Source organism: Panulirus ornatus, chromosome 48, assembly GCF_036320965.1.
Source record: "Panulirus ornatus isolate Po-2019 chromosome 48, ASM3632096v1, whole genome shotgun sequence".
Lineage (NCBI taxonomy): Eukaryota > Metazoa > Arthropoda > Malacostraca > Decapoda > Palinuridae > Panulirus > Panulirus ornatus.
Genome location: NC_092271.1, coordinates 14,165,609 through 14,183,016, shown reverse-complemented (window position 1 = coordinate 14,183,016; position 17,408 = coordinate 14,165,609). Strand labels below are relative to the sequence as shown.

Here is a 17,408-nt window from a genome sequence, read left to right as displayed (position 1 = left end):
TATTCTTTCAAACATACCCATTTTTGCTTTCCGAGATAATGTTCTCGACTTCCACACATTCTTCAAGGCTCCCAGGATTTCTGCCCCCTCCCCCACCCTATGATCCACTTCCATGGTTCCATCCGCTGCCAGATCCACTCCCAGATATCTAAAACACTTTACTTCCTCCAGTTTTTCTCCATTCAAACTTACCTCCCAATTGACTTGACCCTCAACCCTACTGTACCTAATAACCTTGCTCTTCTTCACATTTACTCTTAATTTTCTTCTTTCACACACGACCAAACTCAGTCACCAGCTTCTGCAGTTTCTCACATGAATCAGCCACCAGCGCTGTATCATCAGCGAAAAACAACTGACTCACTTCCCAAGCTCTCTCATCCACAACAGACTTCATACTTGCCCCTCTTTCCAAAACTCTTGCATTCACCTCCCTAACAACCCCATCCATAAACAAATTAAACAACCATGGAGACATCACACACCCCTGCCGCAAACCTACATTCACTGAGAACCAATCACTTTCCTCTCTTCCTACACGTACACATGCCTTACATCCTCGATAAAAACTTTTCACTGCTTCTAACAACTTGCCTCCCACACCATATATTCTTGATACCTTCCACAGAGCATCTGTATCAACTCTATCATATGCCTTCTCCTGATCCATAAATGCTACATACAAATCCATTTGTATATATTTTTTTTTTTTTTTTTTTTTTTTAATACTTTGTCGCCGTCTCCCGCGTTTGCGAGGTAGCGCAAGGAAACAGACGAAAGAAATGGCCCAACCCCCCCCATACACATGTATATACATACGTCCACACACGCAAATATACATACCTACACAGCTTTCCATGGTTTACCCCAGACGCTTCACATGCCTTGATTCAATCCACTGACAGCACGTCAACCCCGGTATACCACATCGCTCCAATTCACTCTATTCCTTGCCCTCCTTTCACCCTCCTGCATGTTCAGGCCCGATCACACAAAATCTTTTTCACTCCATCTTTCCACCTCCAATTTGGTCTCCCTCTTCTCCTTGCTCCCTCCACCTCCGACACATATATCCTCTTGGTCAATCTTTCCTCACTCATCCTCTCCATGTGCCCAAACCACTTCAAAACACCCTCTTCTGCTCTCTCAACCACGCTTTTTTTATTTCCACACATCTCTCTTACCCTTACGTTACTCACTCGATCAAACCACCTCACACCACACATTGTCCTCAAACATCTCATTTCCAGCACATCCATCCTCCTGCGCACAACTCTATCCATAGCCCACGCCTCGCAACCATACAACATTGTTGGAACCACTATTCCTTCAAACATACCCATTTTTGCTTTCCGAGATAATGTTCTCGACTTCCACACATTCTTCAAGGCCCCCAGAATTTTCGCCCCCTCCCCCACCCTATGATCCACTTCCGCTTTCATGGTTCCATCCGCTGCCAGATCCACTCCCAGATATCTAAAACACTTCACTTCCTCCAGTTTTTCTCCATTCAAACTCACCTCCCAATTGACTTGACCCTCAACCCTACTGTACCTAATTACCTTGCTCTTATTCACATTTACTCTTAACTTTCTTCTTCCACACACTTTACCAAACTCAGTCACCAGCTTCTGCAGTTTCTCACATGAATCAGCCACCAGTGCTGTATCATCAGCGAACAACAACTGACTCACTTCCCAAGCTCTCTCATCCCCAACAGACTTCATACTTGCCCCTCTTTCCAAAACTCTTGCATTTACCTCCCTAACAACCCCATCCATAAACAAATTAAACAACCATGGAGACATCACACACCCCTGCCGCAAACCTACATTCACTGAGAACCAATCACTTTCCTAACTTCCTACACGTACACATGCCTTACATCCTCGATAAAAACTTTTCACTGCTTCTAACAACTTTCCTCCCACACCATATATTCTTAATACCTTCCACAGAGCATCTCTATCAACCCTATCATATGCCTTCTCCAGATCCATAAATGCTACATACAAATCCATTTGCTTTTCTAAGTATTTCTCACATACATTCTTCAAAGCAAACACCTGATCCACACATCCTCTACCACTTCTGAATCCACACTGCTCTTCCCCAATCTGATGCTCTGTACATGCCTTCACCCTCTCAATCAATACCCTCCCATATAATTTACCAGGAATACTCAACAAACTTATTCCTCTGTAGTTTGAGCACTCACTCTTATCCCCTTTGCCTTTGTACAATGGCACTATGCACGCATTCCGCCAATCCTCAGGCACCTCACCATGAGTCATACATACATTAAATAACCTTACCAACCAGTCAACAATACAGTCACCCCCTTTTTTAATAAATTCCACTGCAATACCATCCAAACCTGCTGCCTTGCCGGCTTTCATCTTCCGCAAAGCTTTCACTACCTCTTCTCTGTTTACCAAATCATTTTCCCTAACCCTCTCACTTTGCACACCACCTCGACCAAAACACCCTATATCTGCCACTCTATCATCAAACACACACACACATATATATATATATATATATATATATATATATATATATATATATATATATATATATATATATATATATCTTTTTATTCTCCCTAAAATTTACTGATAGTCTCTCACCCCAACTCTCATTTGCCCTTTTTTTCACCTCTTGCACCTTTCTCTTGACCTCCTGTCTCTTTCTTTTATACTTCTCCCATACAATTGCATTTTTTCCCTGCAAAAATCGTCCAAATGCCTCTCTCTTCTCTTTCACTAATACTCTTACTTCTTCATCCCACCACTCACTACCCTTTCTAAACAGCCCACCTCCCACTCTTCTCATGCCACAAGCATCTTTTGCGCAATCCATCACTGATTCCCTAAATACATCCCATTCCTCCCCCACTCCCCTTACTTCCATTGTTCTCACCTTTTTCCATTCTGTACACAGTCTCTCCTGATACTTCCTCACACAGGTCTCCTTCCCAAGCTCACCTACTCTCACCACCTTCTTCACCCCAACATTCACTCTTCTTTTCTGAAAACCCATACTAATCTTCACCTTAGCCTCCACAAGATAATGATCAGACATCCCTCCAGTTGCACCTCTCAGCACATTGACATCCAAAAGTCTCTCTTTCGCACGCCTGTCAATTAACACGTAATCCAATAACGCTCTCTGGCCATCTCTCCTACTTACATAAGTATACTTATACATTAAATAACCTTACCAACCAGTCAATAATACAGTCACCCCCTTTTTTAATAAATTCCACTGCAATACCATCCAAACCTGCTGCTTCTGCTTCAGCTGGGCTAGGAGAAGTTACATTCATATCATATTCAGCCCATTTTCACCTGTATGTAATGCTTCTCATTTTTATACACTGTACATATGGTATTTTTAAGGAAATGACATCCAGAAGTACTTTGTTGTTACTCTGCTCTCAAAAAGAATTTTCTTCACGTACAGACATGAACCCTAGGAGCAGTTGAGTGATCACATGTTCAGTGGGTATTTAAATAAAAGATTTCATTTTGTTCCTCATTTTTATTCACTGTACATATGGTATTTTAAGGAAATGACATCTCCTGAATTACTTTGTTGTTACTCTGCTCTCGAAAAATGTTTCTTCACATACAGATGTTCATTTCCCACGTATTCCTTGCATGTCGTAAAGGCGACTAAAAGGGAAGGGAGCGGGTGGCTGGAAATCCTCCCCTCTCTTGTTTTTTTTAATTTTCCAAAAGAAGGAACAGAGAAGGGGGTCAGGTGAGGATATTCCCTCTAAGGCCCAGTTCTCTGTTCTTAATGCTACCTTGCTAACGCGGGAAATGGCAAATAGTATGAAAAAAAAAGAAAAAAAAAATATATTTACACATGTACATATCCATTGTTGCTGTTTTCATCCTTTCCCGTCGCCATCCCGCCACACATGAAATAGTGAGGCAGTGCCAGAAACAGACAAAAAAAAAAGTCCACGCTCATTTACACTCAGTCTCTAGCTGTCATGTGAAATGCACCGAAACCACAGCTTCCTATCCACATCCAGGTCCACAAACCTTTCCATGGTTTACACCAGACGTTTCACATGCCCTGCTTCAATCCATTTACAGCACGTCGACCCTGGTATACCACGTTGTTCCAATTCACTCTGTTCTTTGCACGCCTCTCATCCTCAAGTATGTTCAGGCCCCTGTCACTCAAAATCGTTGTCACTCCATCCTTCCACCTCCAATTTGGTCTCTCACTTCTCATTCCCTTCACCTTACTCATTCTCTCCATTTGCCCACACCACTTCAACACACCCTCATCTGCTTTCTCAACCACACTATTTATTTCCACCCATCTTTCTTGCCCTTTCATTACTTAATCAAACCACTCACACCGCATATTATCATCAAACATTTCATTTCCAACACATCCACCCTCCTCTGTACAACCCTATCTATAGCCCATGCCTCGCAACCATATAACATTGTCGAACTACTGTTCCTTCAAACATTCCCATTTTTGCTCTCCGAGATAACGTTCTTTCCTTACTGGACTCTGCCTGCTTAAGGTTACACTGCGAGTGAAAAGGTGCCTATGGTTACTGGAAGTAGCACAACCTTGGGCTGCATGAGCTAAAGCTTTAGAAAGGTCCTGTGTAACACCAGGAATCTTATCATGGTGCAGTTTTAAAGAAAAATCATAAATATTTTTTTTCTATGCGCCTGTTTTTCCCACTTTAGCAAGATAGCATCAGGAACAGAGCCTTCAAAGAATAATCCTTGGTTTGTTCTGTCTTCTGTTTCTGCATTTAGAAAGTTACTTTAACATTCCTGTGAATGATAATGATTATAGATATTATTGAAAAGTCCATGTTTTTGATTAATTGATATATTTGATGAACTTATATTTACAGTTTGAGAGTCGTCGTGGTGGTTGCATTGTGCTCGTGTTCATTTCTCTTGGTGGGAAAGGCTACAAGTATAAGTATGGCTGTAATTGGTGTTATTTTTGCTTCTGCTTCAGCTGGGCTAGGAGAAGTTACATTCATATCATATTCAGCCCATTTTCACCGGTATGTAATGCTTCTCATTTTTATACACTGTACATATGGTATTTTTAAGGAAATGACATCCAGAAGTACTTTGTTGTTACTCTGCTCTCAAAAAGAATTTTCTTCACATACAGACATGAACCCTAGGAGCAGTTGAGTGATCACATGTTCAGTGGGTAGTTAAATAAAAGATTTCATTTTGTTCCTCATTTTTATTCACTGTGCATATGGTATTTTAAGGAAATGACATCTCCCGAATTACTTTGTTGTTACTCTGCTCTCGAAAAATGTTTCTTCACATACAGACATAAGCCCTAGGAGCAATTGAGTGATCACACGTTCAATGGGTAGTTAAATAAAAGATATCATTTTGCCAGATTGGGTATATCTATAGAGAATCACCCTCTTTAATCACCATAATATTCATCAGTCATGCTGATTCTCATTCATAGGGACCATTGTCCATAGAGCAACCTACCAAAGCATGTTTGGTTATGACCACCCCTAACCATAATTCACTTTCTCTTGCTTGCACAGTATGGGCCTGGTGACTGTTTTAAGACTGCTTTTGGTGGCTTCCCCACATATTCTAGCCATCAGAGATGTTGAATCTTTATCACAAACTTTCATGAGTGCTACATAACATGAAAGTCAAAGGTAACTTATGGTGCAACCTCATGTAGGCCAAGCCCAGTAACACTTACCTGACTCCACCTGCTTAAATTGAAACTGTGAATGAAAAGTCACCTTTGACTGTGCTGATTATTGGAAGTACAGTCTATCCAAAGAAATTTTAATGGCAAAGGAGTTTACATTTTCATTTTACTGGAAGTAGCACAGCCTTGGGCTGTAGGAGCCTGTAGAAAGGTCCTGGGTAACATGAGGATTGTCACTGAAATTGTACCTGGGTTAAGGTTCCACCGTGAATGTAAAGTCAGCTTTACTGAAGCTGTATCTTGGGAGTACGGGCTCCTGAAAGAATTTATTAAAGGAGTCTGCATTTCCCTGCTACTGGAAGTAGTAATTTCTTGGGCTGAGGGAACCTTTAGAAAGGTTCTGGGGTAATTATCAATAAAATAGATATTCTTTTCATCAAACCACTTTCCATATCTGTCTCTTTCCATACTTCTCCAAACCAGACACACAACATTTGCCACCCTATCAGCTATCCTTCAAAGTATTCACTCCATCATCTCTTTACCTCACTGGCTGTGAACACTTCCCTATTTGCCCTGTTTTTCTCACACCAATAATCTCCATCCTATGCATTTTTTTTAATCTTTAAGTTTGATGATACTTATTCACCCGTACTCCAATGTGTTCTCTTGACCTTCTACTTGGCCTATTGCCACTTCCTTTTGTACTTCTTTCCTGTAAGTAATTCCCATACACTTCTTTTCAATTCACTAGCAACTTAAATTCATCTCACCACTCATTACCCTTTCTCACATGCCAACCATCCATCCCTGCATGCCACATGCTACTCTGTTCTCCCATCAGCGGTGCTTCCTTAAATACCTACCATTCCTCACCCTTTCCCTAAGCTTCATTTATTCTCATGTTATGTCATTCTGCTTTCTATTTCCATTAGCTTCTCTTCACAAAAGCCTCATTTCCAAGCATATTTACTTTCACCACCCTCTTCTTGCCCATATCATTTCCCCTTTTTCAAAAGGCATTTATGGATCTGGAGAAAGAATATGATGGGTTTGATAGACATGGTGTATGGAAGTTGTTATTAACATATTGTGCAGGGGAAAGCTGCTAGATGCAGTGAGGAGTTTTTATCAAGAGAGTAAGATGTGTGTGTGTGTGTAGGTAGAGAGAAGGGTGAGTTGTTTTACATAAAGATGGGTCTGCAGTTAGAGGTATGAGATGTCACTGTGGCTGTTCAATCTATTGATGGATGTGGTGCTGAAAGAAGTGAAAAAGAAGATTTTGGGGAGAGACATGCTTGGGAAGTGAGTTAGTTATTGTTTGCCAATGACATTGGACTGGTAGCAGATTTAAGTGACAAATCACAGAAGCTGGTTTCTTAGTTTGGGAAAGTGTGTAAAAGGAAAATGTTGAGAGTGAATGTGAATAAAAGTTAGATTTACAGCAAAAAGATAGGTTATTTGGGGTGTGAGTTTTAATGGAGATAACCTGGAGGAAGTGTGATATTTTAGATGCCTGTAAGTAGAAATGGTAGTGATTGGAACTATGGAAGCTGAAGTAAGTCATAAGGTTGATAATGGGGAGAAGGTCCTAATAGCACTGAGGAGTGTACAGACAGAAAGGTCAGTATCTAGGAGGGCAAAGATGGGCATGTTTCATGGACCAGCTGTCTGTGTTTTGTATGGATGCGAGGCATTGGCTTTATACAAAAAGGTATAGAAGAGGGTGAATCTGATGGCAATAAAATGTTTGAGGACATTGTTTGAGGTGAGGAAGTTTGATAGGGTGAGAGAGAGTTGTGGTAATAAGAATATGGTTTAGAGAGCTGAAGAGCATGTGCTGAAATGGTTTAGACACAGAGAGAATGAGGAGAGTTTGACAGAAAGAGTATATGTGTCAGAAGTGAAGGGAACAAGTAATAGGGGTAGACCAAATTGGAGATGGAAGGATGGAGTGAAAAAAGTTTCAAGTGCTTGAGGGCATGACCTTAGAGGAGAGCATAAGGTGTGCACATGACAGAATGAATTAGAGCGATGTGATAAACAGGGGGCATTGTGCTATCTGTGGATTAAACCACAGATCTGTGGGGCCTGGTCATAGATAGGGCGGCTCTGGTTTTAGTGCATTATACATGGCAGTTACAGAGTGGATTTGAATGAATGATGCCATTTCCATGTATGTTTCTAGCACTCACTACCTCAAAAATGTGGGAAATGATGAACAAATATAGAAAAAAAATTCAGATTCCACTGTTAATAAGGGGATGGGACTATAACTGTGCTGAAAAAAAATTTCACAGTTCAGTCTTAAATTGTTTGCTCTAAATTCTGACATTGCACATAATTAAATCATTTACTTTAAGGATAATGATTTTCATATATTTAGTACTGGAGAGCTGTCAGATTTAGCACTAAATAGATTTCAAAATTATAAGCTGTATGTTAGTTTATCTTATAACATTTGGGCTAGAATTTTATGTATCATCTGGTGTATTGGTCTGTGACATTAGCTTTTCCAGATGCCAAGATTAGTAATATGTAACATATTTATATCTGTTTTCTGTTTTATGTGCCATTTAGGTATGATGTGAAAGAAGCATAGTATGCATTGTCTTAGGAACAATACAGTGGAAGCTCATAGGTTGTGATAATAATAACCATTTGTTAGATGGAAGTCCATAATGAACATGACTGTCTCCCTGGATGACCCCAAGTGTTTGCTGTCCTTCAACTGATACAAATTAGTGACTACCTTTTTTCATTTGGAGTGAGTAGCTTTTCACTGCCAGGTGCTCTTAGCTCTGTAATTAATGTTTGCCTTCATCACAATGATTAGTACTAATATCAGGGAGATAGGATAACTTTAAAGATCCAACATGGTATAATTCAGGGTTAGGGGATTCCCAGTCAACTTTGATTGTGTACATAATTTTAGAAGTCAGGTATTGGAAGGTTTAGTTTATCTGTTTTGATGATTTGGCTTTTATTGTCATTTCTGGTGATTCACAAAGATCTATCAGTACAATTTGTTCAAGATGTATAGTGTCCACTGAAACCTTGTCTGCCTCTCAAATATTTTCAGAGGCAATACATGGCTAAGGTATATTGTAGGTGTAAGCCTAAGGTTATTTTTACAAAAGAATGTTCTTTCTTTATCCCTTCTGGCTGCCACCTTATTTTCAGAATTTTGCTTCAGGATGGTGTATTTTTTTCACTTGTGCTTCAAGATGAGAAAGCCTGAATTCACTGGGCAACTCAGAATGCATGATCAGGTGGTTGGTTTCTGGCACTTATGGCCTCCCAGAAAATGTCATCCCACCACCAAAACCTTTCCCTTGTCACCTAAAGAAGAATTGTAGATCTATAGATAACCTCCTAAGATGACAAGTGTATAAGCTACCTTGCATTTCAACTGCTGAACTCAAGAAAAATCATCCAAATGTTCTATGAAATGTCTGAAAGAACCATTCAACATTAAAGGACTATCACGTTCCCTCCTGCTCATGAAGGAAAGGACATGCAAACAACTTGCATCTGCAAAGAAGTACAAGGACTAGAGTATGTAACAGTAGAGTAATGCAATGTTTTCTGATGAAAGTTCCTTCACGCATGTGCAGTCAAGGCAGGAGAGGGTGAGGAGGTTGGAACTGTGTCAGCTGGGAAGACTTTTCTTGTGATGAAAAGGATGAAACGCAGACAGTGTGATGATCTGGTGTTGCTTTAGTAGTGCAGTGGGTAGGAGAGGGTTGTACTTCTTACATAAAAACACTACAATAGATGAAGAACAGTACATGAAGGTGCTAGAGGACCCTTTGCTCCTTTTTATGATGTTCACAGGTTTGATCACTTTATGCAGGATAGTGCCTCCTTCCATTAAGCTAGAAAGGAGATGAATTGGTTATCAGAGAAAAATATTTAACTGCTGGAGTGGCTTGAGAGCTCCCCTGACTTTAACCCAATTGAGAACTGCTTGCTTCCTGCAATACCCCATCAGTGACTTGCCTCATTTAGGAGGTCAAGACTGTGGACCCAAAACATAGACATAGAATACTTCACGAACCTTGCCTTTTTCATATCCAGACATTTGCAGATGATAACCAAGGCCAAAGGAGAGATAGCAAAGCACTATAATGTAAGTGTGTCATCTTTTTTGAAAGATGTATGGGGGCAGGCAAGGTTTTTGCAGACACCACAAGTACAGAAATAGATCTTTCATACTCTAAAGTTTGATATTTATATTCTAGAGATATGATATCAACCTGGTCATCAGGAACTGGAGGAGCAGGAGTATTTGGTGCTCTGACTTATGCTGGATTAACATCAGCAGGACTGAATCCTCATACAGCTGTTCTCCTTATGCTCATTGTGCCAATTATAATGAGTCTCAGGTACGATGTATTTCATACTTTCAAAATGTGTGGTAATTGACCTTCGTTTTTTACAGTGTTCATCCATCTTTTTTTGCTTACAGTTGAAGGACACAGTGAAACATTATGTGGACCAAAGGGAGCAGTTGAGTAAGGTGAGTGTATGTAGGTGTAAGGGGAAGCCAGAGATGATAGGGATGGACGGAGTTTGGAAGACCCTGTGTAATCTGCAATCATACTCATCTGATTGTGTAATGTGCCTTTCCTTAAGCATTTAGAAGAGATCCTTTGGCAAACTTGCATAGTATTATGGTGTTGTTTACTCACCACATATCTTACTAGGTCTGCATTAAGGGATTTTATTATTTGGTTGATTTTATTTTCCTGTGTGTTGGACCACTAAGGGCCAAACCTCAGGGTTACCTAGATGGATTTGTATTATGTTGTTGCTCTGTTATCTATCTTGTGAGCATTAGTGATTATGATACTGTATCAGAAAATCTGGATAATGACTCTTTCTGATGTGGCAAGAAATGTTTCCAAAATAGAGCATTCATCATGATTCAATGGACCTCCATATTGTCCTCAAACATTTTATTTCCAATACATCACCCCTCCTCCATACAATGCAGTCATATGATATTGTTGGAACTACTAATCCTTTAAAGTATACCCATTTTTGCTCTCAAAGATAATGTTCTCTCTCTCTCTCTCTCTCTCTCTCTCTCTCTCTCTCTCTCTCTCTCTCCACACATTCTTCATTGTTCCCAGAACCTTTGTCCTCTCCCCACCCCTCTGACTTGCTTCTACCTTCATGGTTACATTCGCTGCCAGGTCCACTCCTAGATATCAAAAACACTTCTCTTCCAGTTTTTCCCCATTCAAACTTACATCCCAACTTACTTGTCCCTCAACCCTGCTGAACCTAATGACCATGCTTTTATTCACATTTACTCTCAACATTCCCCTTTCACACGCTTTTCCAGACTCGGTCACAAACTTCTGCAGTTTCTCACTCGAATCAACCATCAGTGCCTTTTCATCGGAGAACAACAATTGACTCTCATCCCCAACAGACTGCATACTCACCCCTCTCTCCAAAACTCTTGCATTTACCTCCCTAAGCACCCCATCCATAAACAAATTAAACAACCATGCCACGGACTGACCTTCACTGGGAACCAGTCACTCTCCTCTCTTCCTACTTGTACACATGCCATACACCCTTGATTAAAACTTCTAACTGCTTCTAGCAGCTTTCCTCCCACTCCATATATTCTTAAGAACTTCCAGAAAGCATCTCTATCAACCTTATCATATGCCTTCTCCAGATCCATAAATGCCACATACAGATCTATCTGTTTCTCCAAGTATTTCTCACATACATTCTTCAAAGTAAACACTTGATCCACACATCCTCTACCACTTCTGAAACCACACTGCTCCTCCCCAATCTGATGCTCTGTACATGCCTTCACCCTCTCAATCAATACCCTTCCCATACGATTTTCCAGGTAAACTCAGCAAACTTATGCCTCTGTAGTTTGAACACTCTCCTTTATCCCCCGTGCCTTTGTACAATGGCACTCACATGCATACATCCAATGTATGTATACATATGTACATTGGATATCCTTACCAACCAATCAACAACACAGTCACTCTTTTCTTAGTAAATTCAACTGCAATACCATCCACTCCTGCCACTTTGCCAGATTTTATCTTCTACAAGGCTTTCACCACCCCTTCTCTTTCTACCAAACCACTATCCCTGACTCCCTCACTTCACGAAGCACCCCAACCAAAACTCCCTACATCTGCCACTCTATCTATCATCAAACACATTCAACTATCCTTCAAAATACTCACTCCATCACTGCCTGTTGTCACTTCCTCCCTTCACTGATGTTCCCATTTGTTCTCTTGTCTCGCACATTATTTACTTCCTTCCAAAACATCTTTTTATTCTCCCTAAAGTTTCATTATACTCTCTTACCCAACTCTCATTTACCCTGTTTTTCAACCTTTGCACCTTCCTCTTGACCCTGCTGCTTTCACATATACATCTCCCAGTCATTTGTACTTCTTCCTTGTAAGTACCATCCAAATGCCTATCTTTTCTCTTTCACATAACTTCTTCGTCCTACAACTCACTACCTGTTCTAATCTCCCCACCTCCCACCTTCCTCATGCCACATACATCTCTTGCACATGCCATCACTGCTTCCTTAAATAGCTCCCATTCCTCACCCACTCCCCTCACTCATTTGCTCTCACCTTTTGCCAATCTACACTCAATCTTTCCTGGTACTTCTTTATGCAAGTCTCCTTTCCAAGCTCACTTACTTTTACCACTCTCTTCTTCCTTACATTGTCTCTTTTTTGGAAATCTCTCCAAATCTTTACCTTTGCCTCACAAGATAATGATCAGATATCCCTCCAGCTGCCCCTCTTAGCACATTTACATCCAAAAGTCTTTCTTTTACATGCCTGTCAATTAACATGTAATATAATAATGCCCCTTTAAACCAGATATTCCTAATCATCGTTCTTTTTTCAGCACACAAATCCACAAGCTCTTCACCATTTCAGTTCACAACACTGAATACCCCATGCACACCAATTATACCCTCAACTGCCTGATTACTCACCTTCGCATTCAAATCATCCATCACTAATACCTGGTCTCATACACCAAAACTACTGACACACTTACTGAGCTGCTCCCAAAACACTTACACCTTATGATCTTTCTTCTCATGCCCAGGTGCATAAGCACCAATAATCATCTATCTCTCACCATCCACTTTCAGTTTTACCCACATCAATCTAGACTTTATTTCTTTGCTATCTATACTCACTTCCATGACTGCTTCAGGAGTAGTGCTACTCCTTCCTTTGCTCTTGTCCTCTCACCAACCCATGACTTTATTCCCAAGACGTTTTCAAACCATTCTTCCCCCTTACCCTTACCCTTCATTTGACTCAGAGCTAGGACATCCAGGTTTCTTTCCTGAAACACACTTCCTATCTCTCCTTTCATCCACATATTCTGACACCCTAATCTGAATCTTTGAGGAGGATGAGCACCCCACTTGACTCCTTCTGTTTCCTCTTTTAGAAATTGAAATACAAGAAGGGGAGGGTTTCTAGCTCCCTGCTCCCACCCCCTTTAGTTGCTTTCTATGACAAGTGGAGAATACGGAGGTAGAATTCTTTCTACCCCAAATATTAACATGTAATCCAAGAGGGAAAAATCAAAGTATGAAATTTTTTTTTGCTTGAGTGCTTTTGTGTATTTATGACATCTTCAGAAGCAAATTTTAACAGATCAGAGGAGGAGGAATTTTTATAGTGACACTAGGAAATGTTAACAGAGTCACATCTTAGAAGGTAATGAACTCATGAAGACAGTGAGAGAAGCCCTGTGGAGACAAAGGGCACTCAGGTAACAGCCTGGACTTTACTTAATTGGTCAGGTCAGGTCACATCAGCTACACCACGTCATCAGCCCTCTTATATAAGTCACTCTGAAACGTGTAAAATGGCATTATGTAAATTACCATTAGTCAATGTTTATTCAGTTTAGAAGGGGCAGAATTGAAGGATGTGGATGAATGCAGTGTTGAGCTGTTAGGGTATGAGTGCATTTGACTATTTGTGAAAGTGGGGAAATTGTTGAAAAAAGGAGATATAGTGAAAGGGACAGGACAGACCCTTGAGGGACACTGCTATTGATTAAAAAAAAAAAGATGGGGGAGAGAGAGAGAGAGATTGATTCTTCAACAACCACAGGGATAGATTGGCTGGAGATATGGCTAGATATGAAGGAGTAAAGTAAGGGAGGAAAGCCAAAAGAGGGGAGCTTAGAGATGAGACCCCAATGCCACTCCCATGTCAAAAGCTTTGGATGTGTCAAGGGCAACTACATAAGACTCCACAAAATCTTTCAGGGATGACTACCAGACATTAGTAAGACAGGGAAGAATATCACCAGTGGATCTTGCCTTATGAAACCCATACTGGTGATCGGTGAGCACACTGTGAGTTTCGAGGTTTGGTTGGTGCCTTTTGCCTTGGCAAGGGAAGATGGCAGTACCCAGTGGGTGATAACAGCATCAATAACTTACCCAGGTTATGGTTTAAACAAAGGTAAAAAAAGAATAATTTGACAAGTTAATCATTATAAGGGTGGCATGAGATGGTGAATTTGTCATTGTTGTGTCTTGGATGTTTAAATCAGCATGGGCATAAAGCAAGACTTACTGGGTTCCTGAGACCATTTCAGATCAAGAAACTGTTGGTTGTTCAAATCCTAACTAATCAAAGGCTTAGATAACTTAGCTCCAAGATTTTTAAAGGTCAGGAGACAGCTGATATACCCATAACAAAAGTACTCAACAAATCTCTATCAGATGGTCAGGTGCCAACTGATTGGAAACTAGCAAATGTTACCCCTACATATTTTAAAAGGAGACAAAAAGTGTGCTTTGAACTATCGCCCAATTAGCCTTACATCAGTATTAGGTAAAATGATGGAAAAAATATGAGATAAAATTGTCACATTTCTTTTTATTTTATTTATTATACTTAACTGCCGTTTCCCATGTTAGCGAGGTAGCGCAGGAAAACAGATGAGGAATGGCCCAACCCACCCACATATGTAAACATGTATATACTTAAATGCCCACACACGCACATATACATACATATATATGTCACATTTCTAGAACACAAAATTATATTGGTCAGCCAACATAGTTTCCGCAATAGAAGATCCTGCCTGATGAATTTGCTGAATTTTTCAATGTTATAAAATTTGGGATGAAAAATTACCGTCTGATGTAGTATATTTAGATTTCCAGAAGGCTTTCAATGCCAGCATGGTTTCTGCTATAGAAGATCCTGCTTGACAAATTTGCTGAATTTTTTAATGTTATTTATCAAATTTGGGATGAAAAATTACTACCTGATGTAGTATATTTAGATTTACAGAGGGTTTTTCATAAAGTACCTCACAAGAGACTTTTTACATCAACTCAAAGCACATGTAATCGGTGAAGAACTATGTACATGGATCAGAGACTGGCTTACCGGAAGAAAGCAGTGTGTAATATTAAACGGTGAAGCCTCAGATTGGCTGGACGTGACAAGTGGTGTGCCACAGGGGTCGGTCCTTGGCCCAATTCTTTTCATAATATACATTAGTGATCTAGAACTCAGTCTCTTATCTAAGATCTCCACATTTGCTGATGATACTAAACTAGGAGGTAGAGCTGTAAACAGGTGGGACTGCAAAATGATTCAGTGAGATCTTAACTTACTAGAAGAATGTTCAGACAGATGGCAAATGAAATTTAATGTAAACAAGTGTAAAGTTATGCACTTGGAGACAAGAATATACGTTACAACCACAAACTTCGGAAAATCTCTAACTAAAGTAAATGAAGAAAAAGACTTTGGAGTTGTCATTAGCAACAACTTGAAATACACTAAGCAGTGTCAGGCAGCAAGTAAAAAAAGGTAACCATATGTTAAGTTTCATAGCCAGGAATATAGATTATAAGACACCAGGAACAATTCTCACACTTTATAATACTCTAGTAAGGCCACACCTTGAATATGCAGTCCAGTTTTGGTCCCCAAACTTAGTAAGGCCACACCTTGAATATGCAGTCCAGTTTTGGTCCCCAAACTTTAAGAAAGATGAGGAAAAATTAGAGCAAGTACAAAGACACACAACAAAATTGATCCCATCTTTTAGAAAATATACGAAGAGAAGCTATAATGATTGGATCTCTTCTCCCTTAAAAAATATACTCTCTGGCAACTTAATCCAAGTGTTCAAAATTCTGAACAAGTTTGATAAAGTAAACCACGAGCATCTTTTCAAAATACAGTAAAATATGGTTACTAGGACAAATTAGATAAAACTCAAAGTTAAAAGATATAGTATGGATGTGGGAAAAAGCTTCTTTTTCTATAGGTGTGTTAAGCACTGGAATGGGTGAATGCTAAAATTATAAATACCTTCAAAAGATGCTTAGACAAACATTTTATAAATACAGGTATACTTTGAGAAAAATGCCAGAAATAAACGTATGAATGACAGCAGTAACGGGGACACCTGAAGGCTAATGTGCAGCAGCGTGGAGTCGATGATAGCTTAAAAAAGTACTGAGTAGAACCAAATTTTTTTTGTCATTACATCAAACCTCCTGTTGTCTGTCTTCCTCATGTAAACATGTAAACTCATAATTTCCATTGGTTTTTGTGGTGATCTGCAGTGAATATCAATGTAAACTGAAATCAGTCTTTGTAGCCAAAGGTTTGAATTGTGGATATGGTCCACAAATTCTAAGGAAATAGGAGAAAATCTTTTCTTTTATGAAATGACAGATTACCTTTTAGAAGTATGAAAATATACACAGAAAGTTACATACTTATCCTTATGTTGGCCTGGTCATCTGGTGTGAGTACAAGAGAAGAATGTGGATTACAAGTCTGACAACAACTGAAAAGAGAGGAGTTGGAGATGACATTTCTTACCTTGCATTGAGTATTTCTCACATGAGAATATTAGTTGTATGAAAAGAGAGGACTTAAAGGTGACATTTCTTTCCTTGCATTGAGCATTTTTCACATGGGAATGTTAGTTGTATGGCATTTGTTATATCTTGGTTTCTCTACAGTATCCATTCACCTTTGGCATTAAAAAGTATGTACCCACAAGACACAATTTACTAACTCTGTCCCTGCTAAGACATCTAGTACCCAGACATTATGGATCATAAATTAGTTCTCAGAGGACATAGATTTCCTTTGTTGCCTGTCCAGATGAATACCATATCTAATTTTATCCATTCATGGTTAAATGACAGTTCTGGCAAACCTTGTTATATGGTTGATTTTGAAGTGTCATGTCGGAGGTGTTTATGAGGAAAGACTTGTTTTGCAGTACCATATACTGTATCTGAGAATGCATGATTGCTTAACAGTGCATGGTTAATTAATGACATATACTTAAAGTATCTTACTGACTTTTTCTAATTATCAGCATAATTAATTTTAACCAATCATTTCAGTTTTTGGGTGATTCTTGACCATCCGTACCATATGAAATGTAACAAATTTTGTAACAACTATAGTCATCTTGGTGAAGAAGATAGGATGCTGCAAGATGATCACCAAACTTCACTTAATCTTGCTCAGAAACTCCAAGCTATTCCACGAATGTTCAAATATATGATTCCTCTTGGCATGGTTTATGTGGCAGAGTATGTTATTAACCAAGGCTTGGTGAGTAATCCTGTTTAATGTATTCCACTAAAGTCAAATATTGTGCTT

General features: G+C 39.6%; 1 protein-coding gene across 7 annotated transcripts in view; it reads left to right on the top strand.

The window, feature by feature from the left end:
• The window catches only part of Cln3 (CLN3 lysosomal/endosomal transmembrane protein, battenin), a 97,542-nt gene that overhangs the window by 30,159 nt on the left and 49,975 nt on the right, over positions 1-17,408 (top strand). For 6 of the 7 annotated variants that reach the window (XM_071690612.1, XM_071690617.1, XM_071690613.1 and 3 more), the window contains 3 exons: positions 4,901-5,059; positions 9,939-10,082; positions 17,147-17,360. In XM_071690612.1, coding sequence (XP_071546713.1) covers positions 4,901-5,059; positions 9,939-10,082; positions 17,147-17,360 — 517 coding nt within the window. The remainder of the gene's footprint in view (positions 1-4,900; positions 5,060-9,938; positions 10,083-17,146; positions 17,361-17,408) is intronic. The other variant, XM_071690615.1, reaches the window with a different exon arrangement.